This window comes from Rhinopithecus bieti, unplaced genomic scaffold (genome assembly GCF_001698545.2).
Source record: "Rhinopithecus bieti isolate Rb0 unplaced genomic scaffold, ASM169854v2 scaffold_42039, whole genome shotgun sequence".
Lineage (NCBI taxonomy): Eukaryota > Metazoa > Chordata > Mammalia > Primates > Cercopithecidae > Rhinopithecus > Rhinopithecus bieti.
The window spans coordinates 1152295-1176622 of NW_016818642.1; the positions used below are offsets into that span (position 1 = coordinate 1152295).

Sequence of the window (24328 nt, forward strand, 5' to 3'; positions counted from 1 at the left end):
CTGAAACGTGCTTACTTGGCTAGGCTTGCTTGCTCTTCTGCCTCTGCAATTGACATGAGAAGAACATACCCGGGTTGCCCACTGGGACCACTAGAATAATGGGAGACCCACGGAGCAGGTGTGTGAGCTAGTCCAAGCCAAGATCAGCACAGCTGTCCAGCCAAGCCCTGCCTAGATGAGAGAAATAAATGCTTTCTGCTGCAGGCCATTAAGATTTTGCAATTTTGCAATTGTTTGTAATGCAGCAAAATGGTGGCCTCAGTTAACTGAAGCAGTCACCAAAACTGCCTGGCACTGCCTGCATCCCTTTTCCTGTCTGTCCCACAGGTCTCATTTATACAATGAAGGAGGGACTGGAGAACCTCTATTCCTACTAATGACAGCTGCAGACCAGGAATCCTGAGACGAAAACTGATCCAGACTCAAGGGTCTGAGATTTATTCAGGGCCTAGAAGGGTTGAAGAAAACACTTCCATTGGTACTGAAGTGGGCAGGCAGGGGACTTTGTCTCCAAAAATATCACCATGCATGTGCCACAACCATGGAAAAACTCAGCGACAGAAGGAAGGTCTGAAAAACCTGGGCCGCAGTATGTCCTGATAGCCAGCTCTCCAACAAACTTGTTTTTCTATTGGTTTAAACCCAGACAAATAAGCAAGTCAGAGACAGGACTGGAGAAAATGGAAATCTTTATTTTTAAACACTAGTACATTTTCAGGCTGTTTTAAAAAAGAAAAATCATGTTACATTAGTTCAAAACTATGCATCAAAGCATATTTATTTAAACTCTAATTTTACAAACACATAATGAAAGAAACATATATTTTATAAATATCTACTCAGAATATGTATTATGAAAAAAAGTGTTTAAAAATAACAGCCCCAGATCTCCCTCTTTAAATATATAAAATTCGCATACAATTCGTAAGAATTCTTTCTCAAGAGCCAAAGTTTCATTTCACAAAGGCCAACAACTCAGTTCCCATCAGACACAATCAAAAGTAATAGGAATATTCAAAAATGTAAAAGTTCTGTACAAGGGAAATACAGATAGCACACGGGTAAATCTCATTAGCATACATGCCATTTGTGTTTTAAAATGTTTTATAAAACTGCAATTTGAAACAAACAAGTGAGAGTCCTTCCCTGACTGTGGAAAATATATAAATTATTGCCCTCCCCGCTGGGTACCGAGGTGCCACCTGCTGGAGCTGGAGCGAGAGGTCCCCATGTGTTTCCTGACGGGGGCCCTAAGCCGCACAAGGGGACCCGCCTCCTCTGTGGCAGTGGCTTTTCCTAGTGGGTGATTCACTAGTATTTCCTTTCACTTAGAAAAATTCTTTGGGATCATAGAAGACAATTGCTCACACGTGAAAGCAAGACTAGAGATGATTTCAGATTGCTGCATCCAATTAATAATCTGTGTTTTGTATTTTTGGTGACCAAACTCGGGAAACCCGATTTACCACTGTCAGAGACACACCCAGTCACCTATGCCAGCAAAACTCATGGCACAGCCCCAGGGTTGTCCCTTCATCTTCTCTCTTCCTACCCAAGCTGCTCTGTGGCCTGCAGCGATGTATGCCGACTACTGTCTCTTCTGGCACTTCTTCTGGAAAGAGCTCTTCAAAAACGTGCGGTACACAGGGTCGGCCACATATTCGTTCTTAAACCTGGAGCTCAGCACTCTTTGTCTTTTTCTCTCCCCTTGGATAATGTCTGCTCCATAAAATGTGTCTTCAAATCGCATGTCAGAGGCTGTGGACTAAAAGCAGCTGGTGTTATAGTGCAAAAGGGCACGGCATTCGATCTTCAGAAGACTGGACAAAGATCTGACTCGTTCAGCTGGGGTTAGGGTGTAGACGCCCTGTGCACCAGCTCAGGCTAGAATGGCCCCAGGCATGACTTTGGGCTTCCCTCACCTCTCCCACCCAAAGTGGGGGGCTCCATTTAGCCCCACTTTCTCCAGGATCTCCCCACCCTCCACCCCCAGGGACCTTCCCCAAACAAAAGCAAGATTAACGCCTCATTTGAAACGTCCCTCATTTTTCATCTCCCCTCTGGCTCTTGCCTAATGAGGTTTTCGACAAATGTCAACAGTCATCTCTAAGTTACCTTTACTCCTACTTAGCTTTGGGCCTCTGCCCCACCCCTTCCCTGAAACTGTTCTTACTGAATGAAGTCCTAGTTGCTAATTCCTGTGACACCTTCCTATCCCTAAACTGACTTGACTAGTCTGCCAACTAATTACTGCTTAAAGCTCTCTCTCTTCTCTGTCATTTTGTAAACCCATTCTCCCGCTTCTCCTTCTCTGGCTGCTCATTTTGATGTCTCAAGGGTTCCCTTTCTTAACTGTCTGCTCAACTACAATGCCCTAATGTTTGGCGCTGGGCCTTCTCCTCTCCACTCCTGTTCCCCAGGCCTTTATGCCCACACCCCTGGCTTCAGTGTCTGCAGGAGATGCTCACATCTCCTGCTCCAGCTCAGGCCTGTATAAGTGCATTTCCCCAGCAGGCATCACAAAGTCCTTGTCTCAGAGGCCCTTCAAATCAGCCTGTCCTAAATTGAACTGGAAACCTTCCTTCTCCATTGCTGTCCTTCCTACATTCCATAAAAGGCACCACCATCCCCATGCACCCAGTTACACTGGCCAGAAACCTAAAGGCCCTGTAGACATTTCCCCACCGTGTCCAGGATTCCTCCTGCATGTACCTTGAAGCCCTTCTGCCTTTCTTGTTAATCCTTACTGACCCTATGGGGTAGGCCGTCACCTCTCCAAACCACTGCAATAAATGCTTTACCTCCAACCTATTTCCCACAGTACCACTGGAAGAAAGCTCTCTAAAAACCCTCTTACTATAAGACTCTACATGATCATATGCCCTTGGTTATAATTTCCCAACAGTCAACTGCCTTCAAGATGACATCCTCACTCCCTGGGCTAGACCTACATAACCTGGCCAGAAGCCTGACCCGTGCTCTCCTCAGACGACATCAGTTGCAGGTCCTGGCCATACTTGCCTGGCTCAGGGTCCCATGCTTCTCTGTCTTTGGACACACTGTTTCATTTTTGTGAAAGTTATTCTATTCTACTGTCTCTGCCCTCGGCAAGCTTAAGGGTCCTTCTTTGGGTCTCCTGTGGCCCTGACACATCCACTCAGTAGGATGAGGGCAGTGGTAGAGGTAAGGGGCAAATAAGTTTCTCCCCATCAGGGGAACCCCATAAAGATGAGGATATTAGGGACTGTGTACCCAATTTTACATGTGTTCCCCACTGCAAACAACGTGCCTAGTACTCGACTGCTGTTCAGTGTTTGCTGAGTGAGGGCATGTGGCTTTTTCTGTGATAATCAGATAAAGCCTAAAGTCTATGGTAGGCACTATTTTTGCTTCCCAATTCCCTACTATCTTGCTTCCTAAAATGCACTGGCAGCTGTTTTCACTGAGGTGGATGACTTCTGATGATATCAACACACAGTACATTTCACTGTGCTGAGACTGCTTCCCCTGGCTGCTGGCAGAGGCAGAGGCGAAAGACGCTTTAGGACTTGAAAACACACAGTCCATGATAAAGAAGAGAAAAACAAGAAAACAGCTACAAGGAAGCCTGAAAACAAAAAGTGTACCGAAGTGTAAAGGTGCTCATGTTTCCAGCCAGTTCATGGGACAGTTACTCAGGGTAAGAGGCCACCTCTACGGCTTCCCCCAGATACCATCTAGCTTCACTAGGGAAGAAAACTACATCATTATGGGCTGGTTGGGTTCCCTCTGCCCCTAGGAGAAAACACTTTTGTTACATTCATTCTTGGCAAGATACTTCCTCTGAGTAATCTTTCACTTTTGTAAGTGCTAAAGTTATCAAAGAAGAAAATAAAACATCTATGAAAGTGTTGCCACTGTGCAGAAACAGCACCAGTCGGCCTCTCAAATACAATAATAAAACCGATTTACCAGGAGCTCTAGCTAATTATGCACCGTTGCTATGGTTATTCTGTGAGACAATAAAAGGTAATGGGGCTGTTTCTGAAGTGAGTAGAAAAGAACCCCACACAATCACTGAGGTGGACTGCTGGCTCTTTTGAACAATTTCTCCCCCAGTCAGCGTGTGTCTGGATGAGGCGAAGTCATTAAAATACAAGGCCTCCTGACAAGGGCTGCTAACCTCCATCCTTAAAAAACAAAAAAGACTTTTCTAACCATAAAATATCTTCCATTAATGAGTTTTCCAATTAGATTTGTTTTGCCAACTGGAAAAAAAATAGTAATCATGGACAGACTAACCAAGGGTCTGAGGGCTATGTACTAACCTGAAGGAGAAGCAGGCTGGCTATGGCAAGACAATAAAGGTGGCCAACAGGACTTAGTGACTGTGAGCCTTTGTTTCCAAAGACATTTTCTACTTGGCTCAGCCGCTCAGAATAGCAGGCTGCATTCAGAGCGTATGGATGTGATTTATGTATTTTCACTGTTTTTTTTTTTTTTTTTTAATTAAAAATTTTCTCTGAGGATAAAAGAAATTGAATGTTGGTGAGCTTGTTCAGTGAAATAGACCTTAGAAAACCCAGGACCTGTGTTCAGAGACAGCCACAGGGGAAGGCATCCTGGTATCTGAGCGGAATCTTCTGTGAAACAAAGAAATTGTGATCACAGTATGAAAGCAACGAGCTTTCTTCTCATGTGATTAAGAAATAGTATTTGAAATCTACAAGACTCAGCTGGTAGGATGCTTAGTCATACATGGGTTAGAAAATGAAAGACCTAAGAGACTTCAAGAGGCTACCTACTCTACTCCCATCCTCTAAATCTCTAGGTGCTGAAAAAGGAAAAGAAAGGAGTGGGAGGAGCAGGGAGTAAGTAAGGGAAGAGGGGAGTCCAAGGAAGATAGGAATACAGAACGAGAGGAAGCTATCTCTAACATCTCGAAAAGGAAAAGTTTTTCAAGAAATTTCAGGTCTCAGAACAGTGACAAGTCATCTAAAGTTTTAGGTCTTCACTAAGATTTGGCTGGTATTTTTATAACAGGAATATTTAACTTTTTCTTTGCTTGCCATTGTTATCTAGTGGTTACTCTATTTACAGGTGTGTGGTCCCCTCTGAGCCATATTTCTCATTGAGTGGGTAGCAATATCACCACTCCTCTTGACAATTTCACTTTGAAGGACCTTCCTCTGAAGGATGCAGCTGAGAGGAAAGTCAGTTCCCACCTGATGCAGTTACTCTGCTGTCAGTATCCCATCTGATGGGAAAAAAGCTGCATATACAACTGAACGTTTAAGGCAAGCTTGTCCAACCCATGGCCCGCAGGCTGCATGCTGCCCAGGATGGCTTTAATGCGGCCAAACACAAATCTGTAAACTTGCTTAAAACATTATGAGATTTTTTTGCCTTTTTTTTTTTTATAGCTTACCAGCTATCGTTAGTGTAGTTTATGTGGGGCCCAAGACAATTCTTCTTCTTCCAGTATGACCCAGGGATGCAAAAAGATTGGACATCCCTGATTTAAGAAAATCCTTGGTTTTTCCAAAATAACCATGTAATCTATAGTGTCTCTTTCACTGCAGACAAGTATATCATAAGCACACACTAAACTGAAATTGTCGTTTATTCCGAAAAAAAATTTCACTTTAGTCAGAAAAACCTCATCCATTCAAATTTCTCTATTTAGGATTTATCATTTCACAGATGCAACAGATATAATTCTAAATGAATAAAACTGACTTCATTTCAGGGTCCACTAAATATTTTATGATACAATAATATGAAGCCTAAATTATTGTGAATTATGTTTTTCAACTTCAGTTTTAATTATCTGTCCATGTTTGTTCATCTTTTAATGGTATGTGAGGGCATGAAACTAGTATTTCCTTTTTAAAAAACTACTTTAGTATTCCCACAACTAGCATTTAGGCTTTGTTTATCCCTTTTATCATGAAAGTCAGAGTTTAGCTTAATTATGAACTGACACAAACATCAGTGAATCAGTGACTTTCTGAGACAGAAGTTAGTCAATCCATGATAAACCTATAGAAGAACAGACAGACATTCAATTATGCCACGTCCTCTTTGATCTACTGAATACTTTCTTTTAATGTTGCTTCTACTAACAAGATTGCAAATGCCTTGATGGTATCTTTGTTTGCTCCTGGTGTTTTGCACAGAGCACATATTCAGTAAGTATTTTTGTGCACCAATAAATGTTAACACAAAGAAGCATCATTTGACTTCATTAGAAAAATAAGGCACATGCATTAGTTTCCCTGATTCTGTCTGAATTTGAAGTTTGCTTCAATAGGTTTCACTAAGGAAAAAGTTGCATTGGCTTTCTTTAGAATAATCCAAAAACCCAAGGATGTTTCCTGCCAGGCTTGGGAAACATGAGGTAAGGACAAGGAATTCACTTGGCAGGTCCCCAAGTGGCATCTGCCAGTACTTACAAATCGAGCTTTCACTCTCTTGGGTAACTCTTCATCTAAAGTGTAGATGTCCTCTCTCTTCATTGCTATCTGGGATCCATCTTCAAACTCAACCTAATGAAATAAGATAATATGATACACATTAAAAAAACAGCACTGACCATTTTTAAAGGTTCCAATCAACTACATAAAAAGATGAAAAGGACTCAAACAGAACAAACAAGGGAACCAGCCGAAGACCAAAGGAAGTAAGAAGAGTTATTTCCCTTATTAAACTAAGTACAGGCCGGGCATGGTGGTTCACGCCTGTAATCCTAGCACTTTGGAAGGCTGAGGGAGGCAGATTCCAAGGTCAGGAGATTGAGACCATCCTGGGCAACATGGTGAAACCCTGTCTCTACCAAAAATACAAAACTTAGCCAGGCATGGTGGTGCATGCCTGTAGTCCCAGCTACTTGGGAGGCTGAGGCAGGAGACTTGCCTGAACCCGGGAGGCAGAGGTTGCAGTGAGCTGAGATTGCACCACTGCACTCCAGCCTGGCGAAGAGTAAGACTCCGTCTCAAAACCAAAAAAATAAATAAACTAAATGCAAAATACATTTTAAAACAGGCCAAAATTCTTGGAAATGAGTGTCTTGGAATATGGGATATGAAAACTTTATCTGGCAAAGCAAAAACAAAGAAAAGTAGCTGCTGATCAAATGGAAATCATAAAACATGAAACTGTGGGAAATTTAGCATTAAAATGGGTTGGGTCTGTTAACACCATTTCTTTAAGAGGCTCTGACAACGTAACAAGGAGAACGGTTTCTCTCTGTGAAAGGAAATATGACATATTTCCTTTTTTTTCTTTTTAATTAAGACAGGGCCTTGCCCTGTTGATCAGGCTGCAGTGCAGTGGCCTGATCTCAGCTCACTGCAACCTCAACCTCCCAGGCTCAAGCAATCCTCCCACCTCAGCCTCCTGAGAAGCTGGAACCATGGCCATGTGCCACCATGCTCAGCTATTTTATTTTATTTTATTTTTTAGTAGAGACAAGGTCTCACTAGACTCAAGCAGTTCTCCCACGTTGGCCTCCCAAAGTGTTGGGATTACAGGTGTCAGCCACCATGCCCGACCTGTTTACTCTTATATAATAATCCTTCCAGATAAAATAATTTCTCCAATTCTTACAGAGCTTGAACTTTCAAAACTCACTTGTCAAATTCAATCAAATGCCATCAAAGGAGCTAGGAAAATCTGTTTCTCAACTTGCTAACATGTAAACCTCATCAATGTGTGAAAATACGTCATTATCTAAAACAAAATGTTTAAAACTTTTTTCACACTAACCAAATGGAAGCAAATAATTCCATAACCAATTTTTTTTTTAACATTTTAAAAGATTTTGTCAAAGAAAAGATAAGTAACCACATTTGGTTAGTGCTACATGTAAGAAGCTTTACTTTTGCACTTATTATTTAATTAAATGTAATTAACAGAAACCTAGAGCACCTAGGTTTAGATTGGTTTAGGTTTAATCCAACATGAACTGATCTAGCAGGAAACAAAAGGGATGTAATCAGGTAGAATACTTAATATGTTCTAATTCTGAACCACATGATATTTTTCAAGTCCCTAAGTTTTGTTTGTCTGAATTTTTTACTTTTAAGAAATGAAAATATGCTTGTACTTCTTGTCAAGAGGTAAGTTAAACCACACAGAAGTGCCATGTTAATAAAAAAAATCTAGAGTTTGAAAAAAATTTACACTTATTTTTGTTTTTTGGTTTTTTCTTGAGACAGAGTTTTGCTCTTGTTGCCTAGGTTGGAGTGCAACGGCATGATCTCGGCTCACTGCAACCTCTGCCTCCTGGGTTCAAGTGATTCTCCTGCCTCAGCCTCCCAAGTAGCTGGGATTATAAGCATGCCGCCACCATGCCTGGCTAATTTTTATATATATTTTTTAGTAGAGACGGGGTTTCACCACGTTGGTGAGGCTGGTCTTGAACTCCTGACCCCAGGTGATCTGCCTGCCTTGGTCTCCCCAAGTGCTGGTATTACAGGTATGAGCCACTGTGCCCAGCCACACTTATTGTTTAATTCACAGAATGTCCAACTGATATATTGCTGCACTTTGCATTAAACAAACACTCTCTTAAGCTTGGGTGGATGATAACATTAACTGGCCACATCTGTGCCAATGCATTGGTCTAGGTTTGCAGAGACGCCCACGTAGGTATGTCTCTCAGGCAAAAGTTACCAATTCTGGTTGATGAACATCCATCACTACCTTAATAAAGGTCAAACATATAATTGAATGTATTATCATCCACGAACTGTTAGCATTTTGAATAAGCTAAACAATACAGTGGAATTAGGTGCCAGTCACATGAGAACTCTTGCTGCCACTTCTGGGAGGGCTGACAATGGGAAGGGTTTTCTTCCTGGCCTTGTTTGAGCAGAATCATTTCTTTAACATTTAACTAGGCCATAGTGTCATCTGATTTACACAATTTGATAGCATAGCTAGAACGACCTGTGCCTACTTTCATTTGTTTTAGACCACTTAAAACATCTAAAAGACAAAAAACAATTACAAATCTAGAAGGGAGTATGCTGTGCTAGGACTAGGGTAACCAACTATCCTAGTTCACCTGGGACTCAGGGGTCCCTTGGGATGTAGTTATTTTCAGTACTAAAATCAGGGATGGTCCCAGGCAAGCAGGGATGGTTGTCCACCCTAGTTAGGGCGGAGCTGAGAGAGAATTTTGGCCCTCTCTTTACCAGCTGTGTGCTCTCAGACAAATTATTAAAAAATTATTCTTAAATCATTAAAATTTGGTTCACAGCCTTTCTTCCCTCATTTGTAAGACAGGAGTCAATAACATCTATTTTGTAGGACTACTCTGAGGGTCAAAAAATGCATATGCCTAATGCCTAGTATATTAAGCACTGTGCAGCAGGTATTTATTTATCTGTCATATCTATTTTTAAAACTGTCTTTATTTGATGGTGAAGTTTAATAATTAGACACAAAACACAAAATGATCTCAAAAGGCCACTTGGCTTAATGAGGAATTTTAAACTACTTGTGCTTGAGAGACAATTTTAATATTAGTCTTAACTTTTTCATTGAGTCTATAAATATGCTTACAGTTTTATATTGATAGACCATATAAATTCAACTGAAGTTAACACACTGATTACTAATTAGCCTGAATTTCAACATATTCTCATTATGTGATACTTTTCATGTAGCAAATGGCTTTGCTACATGTAAGAAGCTTTACTTTTGCACTTATTATTTAATTAAATGTAATTATTTTATTGTGCATTATGTAGTAATGCTTCTTTTTCTGGATCCTCCAGTATTATTAGCCTGTCTTGCGATTTTTGCCTAATTCTGGTCATTCTAATGCAAAGATGCTCCAGTACCTTTACTATTATAAATAACTTGAATTTGTGTCTTGAGACCATATGCAAATACCATATGCAAAGGGGGAAATGGCCTTTACACAGACACACAGACACACACACACACAATGTATGTGCATACATCCTCCCCTATCCATTCCCCTTGGGTTTTTCTAGACCATGAAAAACACTCTCTCCTAAGTTTTTCAAACTTCTTTGAACACCTTTAATTGCACTGTGCTCCAGTTCCTGACGCAGTGTCTTATAATGCACTCTTCCATTTAAGCTCTTGCTCCTTATCAGTCTTTGAACAATTTCTCTGTTGAAACTGACAGTCTTATCATTCTCAAGCTGTTTCTCAACAGGCCTGAACCTTCTTGCTTTTTCTCCTTTTACTTCAATCTTCCTGTTTTCACTCTACACTTTAGCCTAAGAATCTTGATTTCTGACACAGTGTTACTGAAAAGTCTACAATGTATTGGCTCTAAATGTCCCCTTTTAAAACCTTTCTGAAGGAATATAAATGTACATGTGCTACCCACGTTGTTTCCCTTATTAAAGTTTAACTCATGGCCAGGCGCGGTGGCTCAAGCCTGTAATCCCAGCACTTTGGGAGGCCGAGACGGGCGGATCACGAGGTCAGGAGATCGAGACCATCCTGGCTAACACGGTGAAACCCCGTCTCTACTAAAAAATACAAAAAACTAGCCGGGCGAGGTGGCGGGCGCCTGTAGTCCCAGCTACTCAGGAGGCTGAGGCAGGAGAATGGCATGAACCCGAGAGGAGGAGCTTGCAGTGAGCTGAGATCCGGCCACTGTACTCCAGCCTGGGTGACAGAGCAAGACTCCGTCTCAAAAAAAAAAATAAAAATAAAAAAATAAAGCTTAACTCATTCTCATTTCTGGGTGAAATAAAAGTAATTCATTTTTAAATTGTATATATACTCTTTAATACTATGTAGGGTTCCCTAGTGAACAGAATGTCCAACTGATAGCCGTACTTTTCATTTAAACAAGCATTCCTTTAAGCTTGGGTGGATGATAACCATCAGCTCCTTGTGACATTAACTGGCCACATCTATGTCAATGCACTGTTGTCTAGCTTTGCAGAGATAGGGGGTGGAGTGGGGAGAGCATGTCTCTCAGCAAGAGCCAATTCAGGGGCCGCTGGTTGAAGAGTGGCCATCACTGTCTTGGCTGAAGGTGAGATGAATCGGCCAACTAGTCTCTCCCCATACAACAGAAACAGTGGAAGGCAGCCTGTCTTCTAGTCACTTATCTTTCTGGCAGAACCATATTCCTTACAATTAAATCATTCATCAAATGTTGTTAAGAGTTTCCCAGTGTCCAACTTGGTAATAAAATTCCAGGGTTTCGATCTGGGTCATTACACATTGAATCTTTGCCTCCTGCATAAAATAAGAGGTGCCCCAAATTGATGTGGCTTATTGATCAGCAGCACACCTGAGATACTATCTCCTTCTGACTTATCATGTCAATCTTAGCAAGCATCACAGAGAAGGAAGAACCCACCTGGTACATGTGGGCAATATTTGATCCAAAATATTTTGCTCCATAGAGTTTGCCATCGGGCCACTTGACTTGGACGACTTCTCCCTCAGCCGGTGGGCCCAGCTTCAGACAGTCTCGGCTCTGCAGAATAAACAGAGACAGGCTTTTCAAGAGGAGTGCCTAAGTTACTGCATTTAGAACTTAGCAAATGATGAACTCCTGGCAATTAAAAGGAGTTATTGCCTTTGTGTTTTATGGATTATGATCTCGCATGGGTGTTCAGGGGAACAGATGTGAGCCAAAGGAGTATTTAAAGATTCAGCCTATATCATAAAGTTGCAAAGGAGCCACCATAATCCAAGCAGAAAAAAACAGCAGCATTTACATTTGCTATTTGAAAAAGAATTGTTCAGGGGGTAACTAAAATATGCATAGAAACCGCTTTAGCTGAGGAATAGACCAGCTAATGATTTATAACACCTGACATTTATATAGCATTTTGCAGTTAACAAAATACTTCAGCATACATCTCATGTGATCTTATAATCAACCCATGACATAGAAAGAGATTGTTAATTATCCCCGTTTCAGTGACAAGGAAACTGAGACTCCTGCGAGGATCCTTTAAGTTGCCAGGATCTCTGAAGAAGTGAAGCTGAATGGGAGAATAAAAGACACCCAGGTGACAGTGGAGCAGGGGAGAAATGGTGTGCAACTGAAGCAGGCAGGACTTGCCAATGCAGTGGGGAAGGGAAAACAGGAGCACCTGCAGCATGGCGGGTGGAGCTGGGTGGGTGTGTCCTGTTTAGCACACCCCTTCTAAAGACCCCCTGGACCTCCCTACATAAATGGCTTCTGCCAGCATCTCCTGTTAATTGACTAGCCCACCTTTTTCTGCAGGTAACCATGGTGGCACCCATAACCAGAATCTTTTCATTTCAGATCTGTTTCACGTTGCCACCTCCCAAGGCAGTAATTCAGAACAAACTCCCCGGGTGATTAATCCTGAAAGGTGCTTTTATTTTTATTTTATTTTATTTTATTTTATTTTATTTTTAAGGCATGGGAGCGGGACAGGGAAGATAGTAAAACATTTAAACATTTGCTCACACCTAGTTTGCAAACTTTTAAATTTGTATGTATTGAGTAGGACGCTATACAATTTTAATACAAGGGAATTAAATACTTGACTATGGTAATTTTTAATTTCTTTTGCACAGTTAGCAATTCATGATTTGCTAATACTGGTATTTTACTGACGAGGACAATCTGAATGACCGAAATGCACACTTGACCAATCAAGCTATAAATGCAGACTGGGCACATTCTGTGGTTTAAATGAGAGGCATACACAGGAAATATTTAGTTGTTTATGACTGGAAATCTACCATGTATTATTTCTTATTACTAATAGAAATTGTGCCTTATAAAGGAGTGGCCACTTCATTGCTGGGTTAGGAGTATACACGGAAGGCCCAGCTGTTCATTTTTCTACCTGCAGGCTATGCTTCCATTAGAGTTACAGCAAAGAAAAAAATAGCTTGCTCAGAGGCTCTACAGAACTGACAATATGCATCTAACTTAGTCAAATGAAAGTAAGTCTTTTGTTGGCCTTCATAATACTTGACCTCAGGACATGCGGAATTGAAAGGGTAGGCTGTAGAGATGTATTCAATGTATGCCCACGGGGTTACCACCTCTCTTTCCATTTCCCTTCCCAAGATTTATGTGGTACCAAGAACACTGGAAGGTATAGCTTCTGAGTACAAACTGATTACATGTGTCAGTCTCTGAGGTTAGAGAGTCGCATCAGCTCTGGATTCCTCTGAGCTGAAGCCCAGGTGCTGGGGTAAGCATGGTGGCAGGAGGTGGCATATGCTTTTCCCGCTGCTAACGCTTTCTCCCATGTGGAGGGATCTCCACTCAGATAATACATCTGGCTCATCTTCACCCCCTGTTAACCTTTTACAAGAGGATTGGTTATGACTTACTTTTATTTTTGAATTCTGAAGGAGACTGTATTTCCCAAACTATGTGTCATGGTACCCTGGAGTGCCACAGCAAACTCATGGGGACCCTGTAGAATACATTCAAGGGAAGCACGGTGACACTTGTGAGGCACCCAGCTTACTAATACTGGTGAGTTATTTGGACCTAATTTACTTAACACATAGAACTGTTAGGCATTTCTTTTGACTGAGAGGCACTATAAAAAGCATGCTGAGGTACGAAGGGTGCTGTGAGCCAAGAAAGTTTGGTGACCTCTAGATCAGCACCTTCCCTTTTTCTCTGGAGCCATCATGCAGACAGAGAACCTGCACTCTGCTCTGCTCCTTCCACAGAGAGGAGCCTGCACTTTCCTGTACTGCCCATCACTAGGTAAGCCTGTCTAATTCCAGGGTCCATATTTGAAACCTGTTTGCCCACAGATATAAGCCGCACTCCTCAATATCTGCTTTATTACTCATAAAGGTAATACGTTATACCTCCAAATCCTGACTCCTCTGTCTCGCTTTTCCTCAGGCAGGGTGAGACATGCTATTTATTGGGTACTTCTCGAATCCCCACAGAGGCAAGTCAAAGCCTCAGGAAATTCCAGAGGCTGTACCCTGCACTTTCTTACCCACACAAACAACTTTCAAGCAGGAGAGTTACGGCCTCACTTTCCTTATCATTTAGGTCCTTAATTTTACGGATTTGCCCTTCAGCAGAACTTTATTCACCTTTAAAACAAAATCCCTCAAAATAAATCCCGACCTGCAATTTTAGGTACCATATCACCAAGGAGAGGTGAGGGACATAGAAACGCGGACTAGACAAGCATAAACTGCATTCGAGCAGTTTAATCTTAAAAACATAGTTTCATTAACAAACTGAATGGATGAACTTTACTAAGTGACAATTCTTTTTCAAAAAGGCTTTTGGAAACAATGCCTGGGATACTTTGGTATCTTTTATTACTAATTGTAAACTAACCTTTTACTCACAGGAAATCTTAATTTAGCATTGGAAGTGCCTGACCTCAACTAACTCCTTACTGCTCAGCCTCCTCCTAATGTTGCTCGGTATCAGCCACAAAGATTAAATTCATAATCTTTCATGCCAAACTCAAGACGACACTTCAGTTTGCTTTCTCAATCTTCTTGCTTTCAAAACTCTTTTTCTTTATTTATAGAAGAAAAATAACAAACCAACTTTGTAACAAGTTAACTTATTCTGTGCTTCCCCACCTCCAAAACCAGGGGCACGATTCTCATCCATAACAGCTCCTTTCTCACCCTTCACCAGGTCATTCAGCTGGAAGGATATATATTTTGATGAGCATATAACTTTATTTAGTATGTAAAATTCATTATTTACTCCCTAGCTATTTTCCAAAAGAAGTTAAGGTAGCTTGGAGTAAAACATAAAAGCGCTTATTTCTGTAACATCTACTTTCATCATAAAGAAATAGTGTCAATTCATCAGCTGTTTCACATTTTGAGTTTGCCAGCAACTTCCTATGACTACGTGGGAAATAAATTTAAACAAGAATGAAACTAGAAGCATGTGGGCTGATGAAAAGAAGTTGAAAGGTTTGATATTTAGGCTTCTCTGATTCTCTCCAAAGTAGAAGCTGGTGGGTGTCCCCAAAATTGTTTCAATCACTAATTCAAAACCGATTTACTGACCACCTACTGTGTGTGAGCCACTAGGAGCCAATAAAGCCCACCGGCCCAAGCCAGAGACAGACAGAGGGCATTGCACCCACACATGAGGCCTGTCACACTAAACTCCACAGTTTTGTGGGGTGGGAGTCTCCAGGGTCCTTGCAAGGGGGGAGATCTATGAGGGCTTCAGAGTAGAACTTTGATTTTATTTACAAACTAGGTTTCTGAGTAAGATTTCATTTGGGGTAAAAAAGTTTCTTTTAAAAATAAAAGGTCTGGAAGATGGCCAAATAGGAACAGCTCCGGTCTATAGCTCCCAGTGTGATTGACGCATAAGACGGGTGATCTTTGCAACTGAGATACCTGGTTCATCTCACTGGGACTGGTTAGACAGTGGGTGCAGCCCATGGAGGGCGAGCTGAAGCAGGGTGGGGCGTCGCCTCACCCAGGAAGTACAAGGGGTCGGAAGATTTCCAATTCCTAGCCAAGGGAAGCCGTGACAGACTGTTCTTGGAAAAACAGGACACTCCTGCCCAAATACCGCACTTTTCTCAAGGTCTTAGCAACCAGCAGATACGGAGTTTCTCTCCCGTGCCTGGCTCGGTGAGTCCCATGCCCACAGAGCCTTGCTCACTGCTAACGCAGCAGTCTGAGACCAAAGTGTGAGTTGGCAGCCTGGCTGGGGGAGAGGCGTCTGCTATTGCTGAGGCTTGAGTAGGTAAACAAAGCAGCTGGGAAGCTTGAACTGGGCGGAGCCCACCGCAGCTCAAAAAGGTCCACTGCCTCTAGACTCCACCTCTGTGGGCAGAGCATAGCTGAACAAAAGGCAGCAGACAACTTCTGCAGACTTAAACTTCCCTGTCTGACAGCTCTGAAGAGAGAAGTGGTTCTCCCAGCATGGCGTATGAGCTCTGAGGAAGGGCAGACTGCCTCCTCAAGTGGTCCCTGACCCCCGTGTAGCCTAATTGGGAGACAACTCCCAGTAGGGGTAGACAGACACCTCATATAGGCAGCTCCCCATTAGGGACAAAGCTTCCAGAGGAAGGATCAGGCAGCAATATTTGCTGTTCTGCCTCCACTGGTGATACCCAGGCAAACAGGGTCTGGAGTGGACCTACAGCAAACTCCAACAGATCTGCAGCTGAGATCTGCCGCAGTATTCACAACAGCAAAGGCTTGGAACCAACCCAAATGTCCATCAATGATAGACTGGATTAAGAAAATGTGGCACAGACACACCATGGAATACTATGCAGTCATTAAAAAGGATGAGTTAATGTCCTTTGCTGGGACTTGGATGAAGCTGGAAACCATCATTCTGAGCAAACTATCACAAGGACAGAAAACCAAACACCGCATGTTCTCACTCATAGGTGGGAACTGAACAATAAGAACACATGGACACACAGCAGGGACCATCATACACCGGGGCCTGTTGAGGGGTGGGGGGCTGGGGGAGGGATAGCATTAGGAGAAATACCTCATGTAAATGATGAGTTGATGGGTGCAGCAAACCAACATGGCACATGTATACCTATATAACAAACCTGCACGTTGTGCACATGTACCCTAGAACATAAAGTATAATTTGAAAAAAATAAAATAAATAAAAGGTCTGAAAAAAATTAAGTATATCAAAAGGTCTAAAAATGAAGGGATGTAGTTTGTGGAATGCAACAGCTTGAGTGGTCTGCCCTCCCTCTTACAGGTCTCCAGCTGGTTCACATATGCTTGGGTTCAGCACCAGGAACCAGGCACTAGAGCACAGCTTCTCAAAGTGTGTTCCCAACCCTGGAGCACACATTAAAAATGAGAATTCCAAGTATCCCCAAAACTCTCTCTGACTTAGGGGTTCTTTTTTTTTTTTTTTTTTGGTGACGGAGTCTCGCTCTGTCGCCCAGGCTGGAGTGCAGTGGCTGGATCTCAGCTCACTGCAAGCTCCGCTTCCCGGGCTCACGCCATTCTCCTGCCTCAGCCTCCCGAGTAGCTGGGACTACAGGCGCCTGCCACCTCTCCCGGCTAGTTTTTTGTAGTTTTAGTAGAGACAGGGTTTCACCGTGTTAGCCAAGATGGTCTTGATCTCCTGACCTTGTGATCCGCCCGTCTCGGCCTCCCAAAGTGCTGGGATTACAGGCTTGAGCCACCGCGCCCGGCCGCGACTTCTTTTAAGCAATCTAGAATTTAAGGTCGATTATAGAAAAGGATGTAAAATGCTAAAGAGGCTTTTCCTAATGCAGTTTACTTAGTATGTTATTGGAGTAAGTAAACACCTTTGCTAGAAAATTATATGCATTAAAACCTTGATAAATGCATTTTTCTCAGTTGCTGTCTAGACTCTTTGAAGCAGTTCGTCTTCACCTAACATAAATAGCTGTTTGCCATTTGCTGTACTGCCTCCAGGGATGTGTAAACTTGCCTGCAATCTACCAGAGCCTTGTTCTCAAGGACACTGGTGTCTGGAGCTGTCAGTAAGCCCGTAGCTACAGTACTAAATAGATGATGTGAAAATTAAAGACAGAAATCATAATCACGGTGAAGAGTGGCCTTTTGGCTATGATCAGTTACTTCAAGGATCTATACTTGCTCCACCAACTAAAAGGAAAAATTCATCTGCCAGTCTGATTACCTGAATTCTGAAGTCACCGAGTTCTTGGAACTCTTATGAGACCCTTCTAAAGGGACTCCTAGAAGCTGCTGTCCTCAAATGTTGTCTTAGCCCTATCCTCAACCCCATTACTACTCCTTACGTGTATAAACCACACAGCAGGTAGCCCCATCTGTGAGCAGAGTTGCATCAGATGAAGATGTGGCACAGGTGCTCCCAGTAGTTAATTGGCATAGAGTTTGGCTCCTCTGGCAGTCCCCCTTGGGGAGAATGCTTAGGTGACCTGGGGCAAAATGCCGCTAGCATTTCCAGAGATAATCACCAGCTCGTTACTGGACCCTGGCAAGGATTAACAAGACTGACTGACAGCCATGTAAGAATCGTAGTGGCTATCTGTCATCTGTTCGGCTGCCCAGCTTTGGAACCCCCTTCTCCCCACAGTCTAATGGGGACTGAGCTGGCCTGATATCATAGTCGCTGAACACTGCCAGACACTTCCTTCCCCAGCTTCTCTCACAGCAAAGACAGCTACAGAGGCCTGGCCAGTGGGCTACACCAGTCCAGGATTTAGAACCTGTGATCAGAGATGCAGGAATACAAGTAGAAGGGAGAATTTCCTCAGACAGCAGTGACAGCAGCAGCAGCAGCACTCGCAGGCCTATGGCAGAGGCTAGGTCCAGTCTCACCACATACAGGGAGGCAGTGTGTCCTTCCTGGATGGCATCTGTGGCCTGGTCTTGCCCACAGCTGCAGCTAAACAGCCTCCTTTTTGTTCTTGCCTGTTTTCTGACCTTTGTTTTCTGCATTCCTGGAGATTCTGGAAGTTCCCCAATAACCTTTCACTACATTTCTGTACAGCCTAAATCAAGGTCAGTTTCTGTTGGTTGCCATTAACCATCCTGATAAGTAACTGCTAGTTTGCATGATGGCAGATCCCGCCTCTCACAAAGTGGAAAGAAACCTCTCACTTAACAATGGAATATAAAACTGGAGGACTTCCCACACCATGCAAAGGCCCAGCTGCAAAACCATCCTCCTCAAAAAGAAGGGGGCATATTGATGGAAGCACCTACCTGTTCACAAGGATTGGTCCTAGACGACTGGCAGCAGTCTCCAAGTTTTCAATATCCCCCAGTATAAGGATGTGCCCTCTCTGAGGATATCCACAAGAATGTATTCCAGACGATAAAGTCACCAAGCACCTGAGGAATGCCCAGCTCTTAGCAATGGCCTCTCACGGGGGCTACTCTGATGGGGATATACCACTTTGGACTGCTTGTTAAACATGTCATAAGCACCCTTCATGTAGAGATTAGCAAAGAATGAAAACACTTAAAAATTATTTTTAAGGCCCAGCATGGTGGCTCACGCCTGTAATCCCAGCACTTTGGGAGGCCAAGGCGGAAGGATTACTTGAGCTCAGGAATTCAAGACCAGCCTGGGCAACATAGCGCGACTCCATCTCTATAAAACAAACAAGAAGTATTTTTATGAATAATTCTGAGCTTCTATATATTCAGTAGGGAGAAACTGTAAAATCTCTTAAAGATATAAAAAAAATTTTAAACCTCGTATGTCTATCACAAGTGATCACTGTCACCATATTTGGAGTTTTTTTTTTCCTATACTTCTAATTTTAAAATAATTAAAAGAATTTTCTCTGTGCTCTTTTCTTTAAGAATTAGGACATCCTATACATGCACAATCTTTCCCCTGCAGAGGTCCAGCCTTTATTTTCTTTCATGTTAGAGCACAGCTGATCTGTCTCTAAAGCCATCTGTCATGAGCTCGGAACTGCAATTCGTGCCATGTTCCTTCGCTTCCTTCCACAGCATTTTGGGGTGGAGGCCTTTTCTTTTTTATTGGGGCAAAATATCCATAACATTAAATTTACCATTTTAACCACATTCAATTGTACATTTCAATGGCATTAAGTTCATAGTGTTGTGAAATCATCACCACTCTCCCTCTTCAGAACTTTTTATCTTTCCAAATAGAAACTCTGCAGTCATTAAACACTAACTCCCCATTATCTCTGCCATCAGCCCCTGGCAACCATTATTCTACTTTCTGTCTCTGAGAATTTGACTATTCTGGGTACCTCATCTAAGCAAAATCCTACAATATTTCTTTTGTGGACATCTATAATATACCTTGATATTTGCCACCTACGATTACATCACAAGCATTTTCTTAGCTATTAATTATCTTTTTAAAAGTCCATTTTACTTGCCAAATATATGCAACAGTATAGATGTACCACAATTAATTTAGCCACTCTTCAATTAAATATTTAGATCATTGCAATTTTCCCCTATCATATACAATGCTATTGTATATTTTTCATAAATCTTTGTCTGAATTACTAACTCTATTCTTAGACTCCTAGAACAAGAGTTACTTAGTAAAAAGGCATATAAACTATTTATAAACTTAGTTTCATCAGCTTTGAAAAATTCAACATCGACTCATTTCTCTAGTGCAATAAATAAATCTAATGTTAACCACCAGAGAAATTTCTGATTCAGCTGGTCCAAGCCAAATGCCCTTCCAGGCAATCTCATGCTCAGCAGGGTGGGAACTGCTATTCTGGGAGGTTATCTCGCAGCCTAAACTATACATTCTGTGTATAATGAAAGAACCAATTCTATGCCCCTTTTTCTGACTGCATCTTTTTCAGAGTGAGAGCTTTCTAGCATGCTTAGAAGAAAATCTGGAATGCTTCCACCCTGAGGTATCTGTATCTAAGTGTGTTCTGTGCTGGTTCTACACTCCTGTAATTTCAGGCTCTAGGTTAATCGATTCAAGTCAAGCTGCTTCTATACTGACACTAATCATTCAGGGAAACTCCAAGTCTACTGTCCACTTTCTCTTTTTAGTAGTTTTGAGACAGGGTCTCACTCCTGTTGCCCAGGCTGGAGTGATTGCAGTGGCATTATCACAGCTCACTACAGCCTTGGCTTTCCGGGCTCAGGTGATTCTCCCACCTTAGCCTCCCAAATAGCTGAGAATACAGGTGGGTGCCACCAGGCTTGGCTACTTTTTTTTTTTTTTAAGTAGAGATGAGATTTTGCTATGTTGCCCAGCCTCAGCCTCCCAAAGTGCTGGGATTACAGGTGTGAGCCACCACGCCTGGCCTTGTTTGTTTCTTAAAGGATACACACACACCTTTTCTGAACTGCAAGATGCTGTGGTTGTCCCTTAAGCTGAAATGAAGCCCATCTTGCTTCCTCAAGCAGCCAACTTTTTTTTTCCACCAGCCACACTTGGCCAATGTCCTCACACACAACTTTTACCTATCTTCTAAAAGATAGGTCTGTTATTTTCACAGAAATAACAGTACTAACACTTATTTGGTGAATTCCTGAAAGCCAACTAGTTTTTTGTTGTTGTTGCCTTTTGTAGAGACAAGGTCTCACAATGTTGGCAAGGCTGGTCTTGAACTCCTGCCCTCAAAAGGTCCTCCTGCTTCAGCCTCCCAAAATGTTGGGATCACAGGTGTGAGCCACAGTGCCTGGCCCACTGCTTTGTTAGTATGCACTTCCCTCCAGTGATGAGCCCAAAGTGGACACAACGGTTGGTTAAGGTAGTGAGATCCCAGAGATGGAAATTGTTTTGTTATTCTGGAAGTTATTACAGCATTAAGCCTCAGAGGTATATTTTCCAAAGCAGTCACATCTTTGTAATATTAGAAATAGGTGAGATTCTGGCATGCAAAAACTTTAAAAGGCCTAGAAAGTACAAAGTTAGGCAGCTGTTTTGGAAATTACTTTTCTGGTTCCTTTGAAGTGAGGAAGCATAACAAAAGCCAATAACTAGAAACAGGGGTGACGCTGGGGGGTTGACCACACCCAAAAGGCCTGCGGGGGAGGGACCAGGAAGGCAATGTGGGCACAAGAGCAGCAGTTTTAACCCACTGATAAGGGGTTCTCTGCATTCCTGCCTTCTCCTTCCCTTGGAGTGCGTCCTCTGGGCCAGGGACTGAGCTCAGCACTGAGAAAACAGAGACAAAAAAGACCCAGCCCTCTCAGAGACATTTCTCTCAAAGGATTCAGATCCAGCTGGGGACTCAAATACACACATGAGTATCTGCAATACAAGGCACTGTGTGTGACTGTAGGTAGTTAGGCAAAGAGGCAGGAACTCTGTGTCTGTGACCCGCCCTCCCAGGACATCAACTGTGGTCAGGACTTTCTTCTTAAGATTAACCAAAGTTCCTCATGCTGCTTCCTCCACGTTAAGCCACCTGCACAAACTGAGCTAATTACAGACACCTCTCTCAGGACAAGTTGTGGTGAGAGCAATAATGTAGGCCTTAAAGACAGATGTCAAAGGGAGAAGCCAGCGGGCGGCTCCTGCGGCACCCTGTGGGGACCACTGTTTGGGGCTCTGGCATTGTCAACCTGATTTCGTCTGGGCTCGCAGAGCTGATCAGCCTATCCCACTGACTACGCTGAGTGGTGTGGCCAAACAGGAGACAGTTGTAGCCCTGACCCCTTCCTCTCCCTCTCAAGAGTGTTCTGGAAGGATCCCCCTCATGGTCTCAGGGCTGTGCCCCACCATCCCAGGAGCCCAAATAGAAAATCTTCGAAGTTCAACTCCTGAAAGGTCCAAATATAAAAACTACTTAAATAAGGAATTTATGCATTTAAAGCTTTTCTGCCATCGTGTTCCCCTTGTGCAGACACTGATAACTACAGCAGAAGCTGCTTGTGGTACATCTGGTCCAGCCACAGCCTCGCATGGAGCCGGCACCTGGAGCTGCTCACCTACCCCAAAACAGCTGGCATGCCTTGCTGTAGTGCAGTGGCCAGGCCCCATGCTCACTTGGTCACACACAACCTCGTCGCTCCAAGCCTGGCTTGCCCGTGGCAGGTGTGGGATCCGGGCCGGCAGCATGAGCCAAGCGTAGCCTGCTGGGCTGACTGGACGGAATAAGCCTAGCGGGCATGAGCAAAACTCAAGCAGAGGGGCCACCAGCCACAGAGGTTTCCGGCTGGCAAAGCAACACCCTAAGGCTCCTGTGACATTATTATCTCCAATTTACAGATAAGTTAACTGGTGTTAACTCCCTTGCCTGGTTGCACAGCTAATTAGCAAAGCAAGGAGCACCTGGGTCTGCCTGCCACACATGTGGCTCTTCCTACCTGGGTGAGAGAGCCAACATCGGCCCTGATGACTGCCCCAAGGCTCACTGCGTCCTCTTGTAGAACATCCCAGGACTGCAACTTCTCACCCCCAAACACAGGGAAAAAAGCTCCATCTATACAGGAAAGATTTTCTCCCCTTTTTTATTGTTGTTGGCAGGGACTAAAATGTATGAGGGGAATAAAATATTTTACTATGTCAATAAAAATTTATGTTGCAAAATGGAGAAAGACAGGCTTGGGATGAATTTCTCTGTAGTGGTTTCTAAAAATACATGTCAATTCCAAAAGCTAAAAAAAGAAAGATGAAAGGAAAGCTAAGGATAGGCAAGCAGGGGAGAGAAGGCTGCCCTGCGTTTATATGTCCAGTTTTCCAAGGCTCTGACTCTGCTCTGCAGTGTCCGTTCGACTTCTGGGAGCATGGCTTGACCTACCCAGGATGCTTCACACTGAAGTGATGCATGTACTGCTTCCAAGATCTGAGGCCAGGCTGCTCACAAAGAAAACCCATTACTGTGCATAAGCTACTCAACCACCTTATGTCCTGGTTTTCTCATTAATAAACCTTATGTCCTGGTTTTCTCAGTAATAAAATGGAGATATTAATGCAACCTTGCAGGGAGAATGAGAGAAGAGAACAGAAAAGCAAAACCCAATTCCTGGCAGCTAGTGAACACTGAGTGAACATTTGGATTTAATTCCCATCAACAGGAATATATCTAGAGGACAGCAAGGAGACAAAAACCCTTGGGAGGCCACCTTTGGGATTAAAAATAGTGAAGAAAACACTGAGAAGCCAAGAACCCAGACTATGAGAGAAAGGAGGCTGCAACAGAACACAGAACTACAGAGGACAATCACAAGTGTTATCCTAATTGGAATCTAAAACAGTCCGGTAGGGTAGGCAGACAAGTGTCAACATCCCCCAGCATTGGTAGAGAAGAGCGACTTGCCTGAGGCCACAGGGCTAATAAGTAGATGGGTGGGGCTGTCACTTACTCACCTGGGAATTTTCAAGCATCTCTTCTGTTTTAGGGAACAAAGGAATGAGTCGTGAGTTAAACAGATGTAGTTTTTTACTTCATGAAAACTTTGCTTCATGGGAAAATGCAGGCATTAACTTAAAAAAAAATAAAGTATAAGAACTCCTACATAAGGAATAACAGTGTAAAGTAGAAGTATTTAACAGATTATTAGTAACTATATGGTTCCTATATTCTAGAGAGCTTCAAGATGCCACAAGAGCTAGAGATCGAAAATGAAATTTTGACAAAAGCAATGCGAAAAGATCTAGATAAAGAAAATTAGGGGAAAAGAGTAAGGGTATAAGCAGTTCTCAGAAGGGTTAAGATCTGTTTTAAAAAAACTTTTTCTGATTATAAAATAAAACGCATTCATATGGAAACTATAAGAAGGTGATAAAGTTGAAAATCGTAATCACCTATGATTATACTCTCCAAAGATAATCAGTAACATTTTGATGTATTTCCTTTCAGGATTTTCCCTTGCATATTTATATTTTATACATAATTGGGATCTTACTGTATATACAATTTTGAGCCTGATTTTTCCATTTATTATATTGCATCATTAAATATCCTTTGAA

At 42.6% G+C, this 24328-nt stretch overlaps 1 protein-coding gene across 1 annotated transcript in view; it reads right to left on the reverse strand.

The window, feature by feature from the left end:
• Positions 1-672: 672 nt before the first annotated feature.
• KDM4C (lysine demethylase 4C) overlaps positions 673-24328 on the reverse strand; it is a 430799-nt gene continuing 407143 nt past the window's right edge. Inside the window, 3 exon segments of the mRNA XM_017857354.1 lie at positions 673-1765; positions 6435-6527; positions 11342-11461. Coding sequence (XP_017712843.1) covers positions 1589-1765; positions 6435-6527; positions 11342-11461 — 390 coding nt within the window. The 3' untranslated portion in view covers positions 673-1588.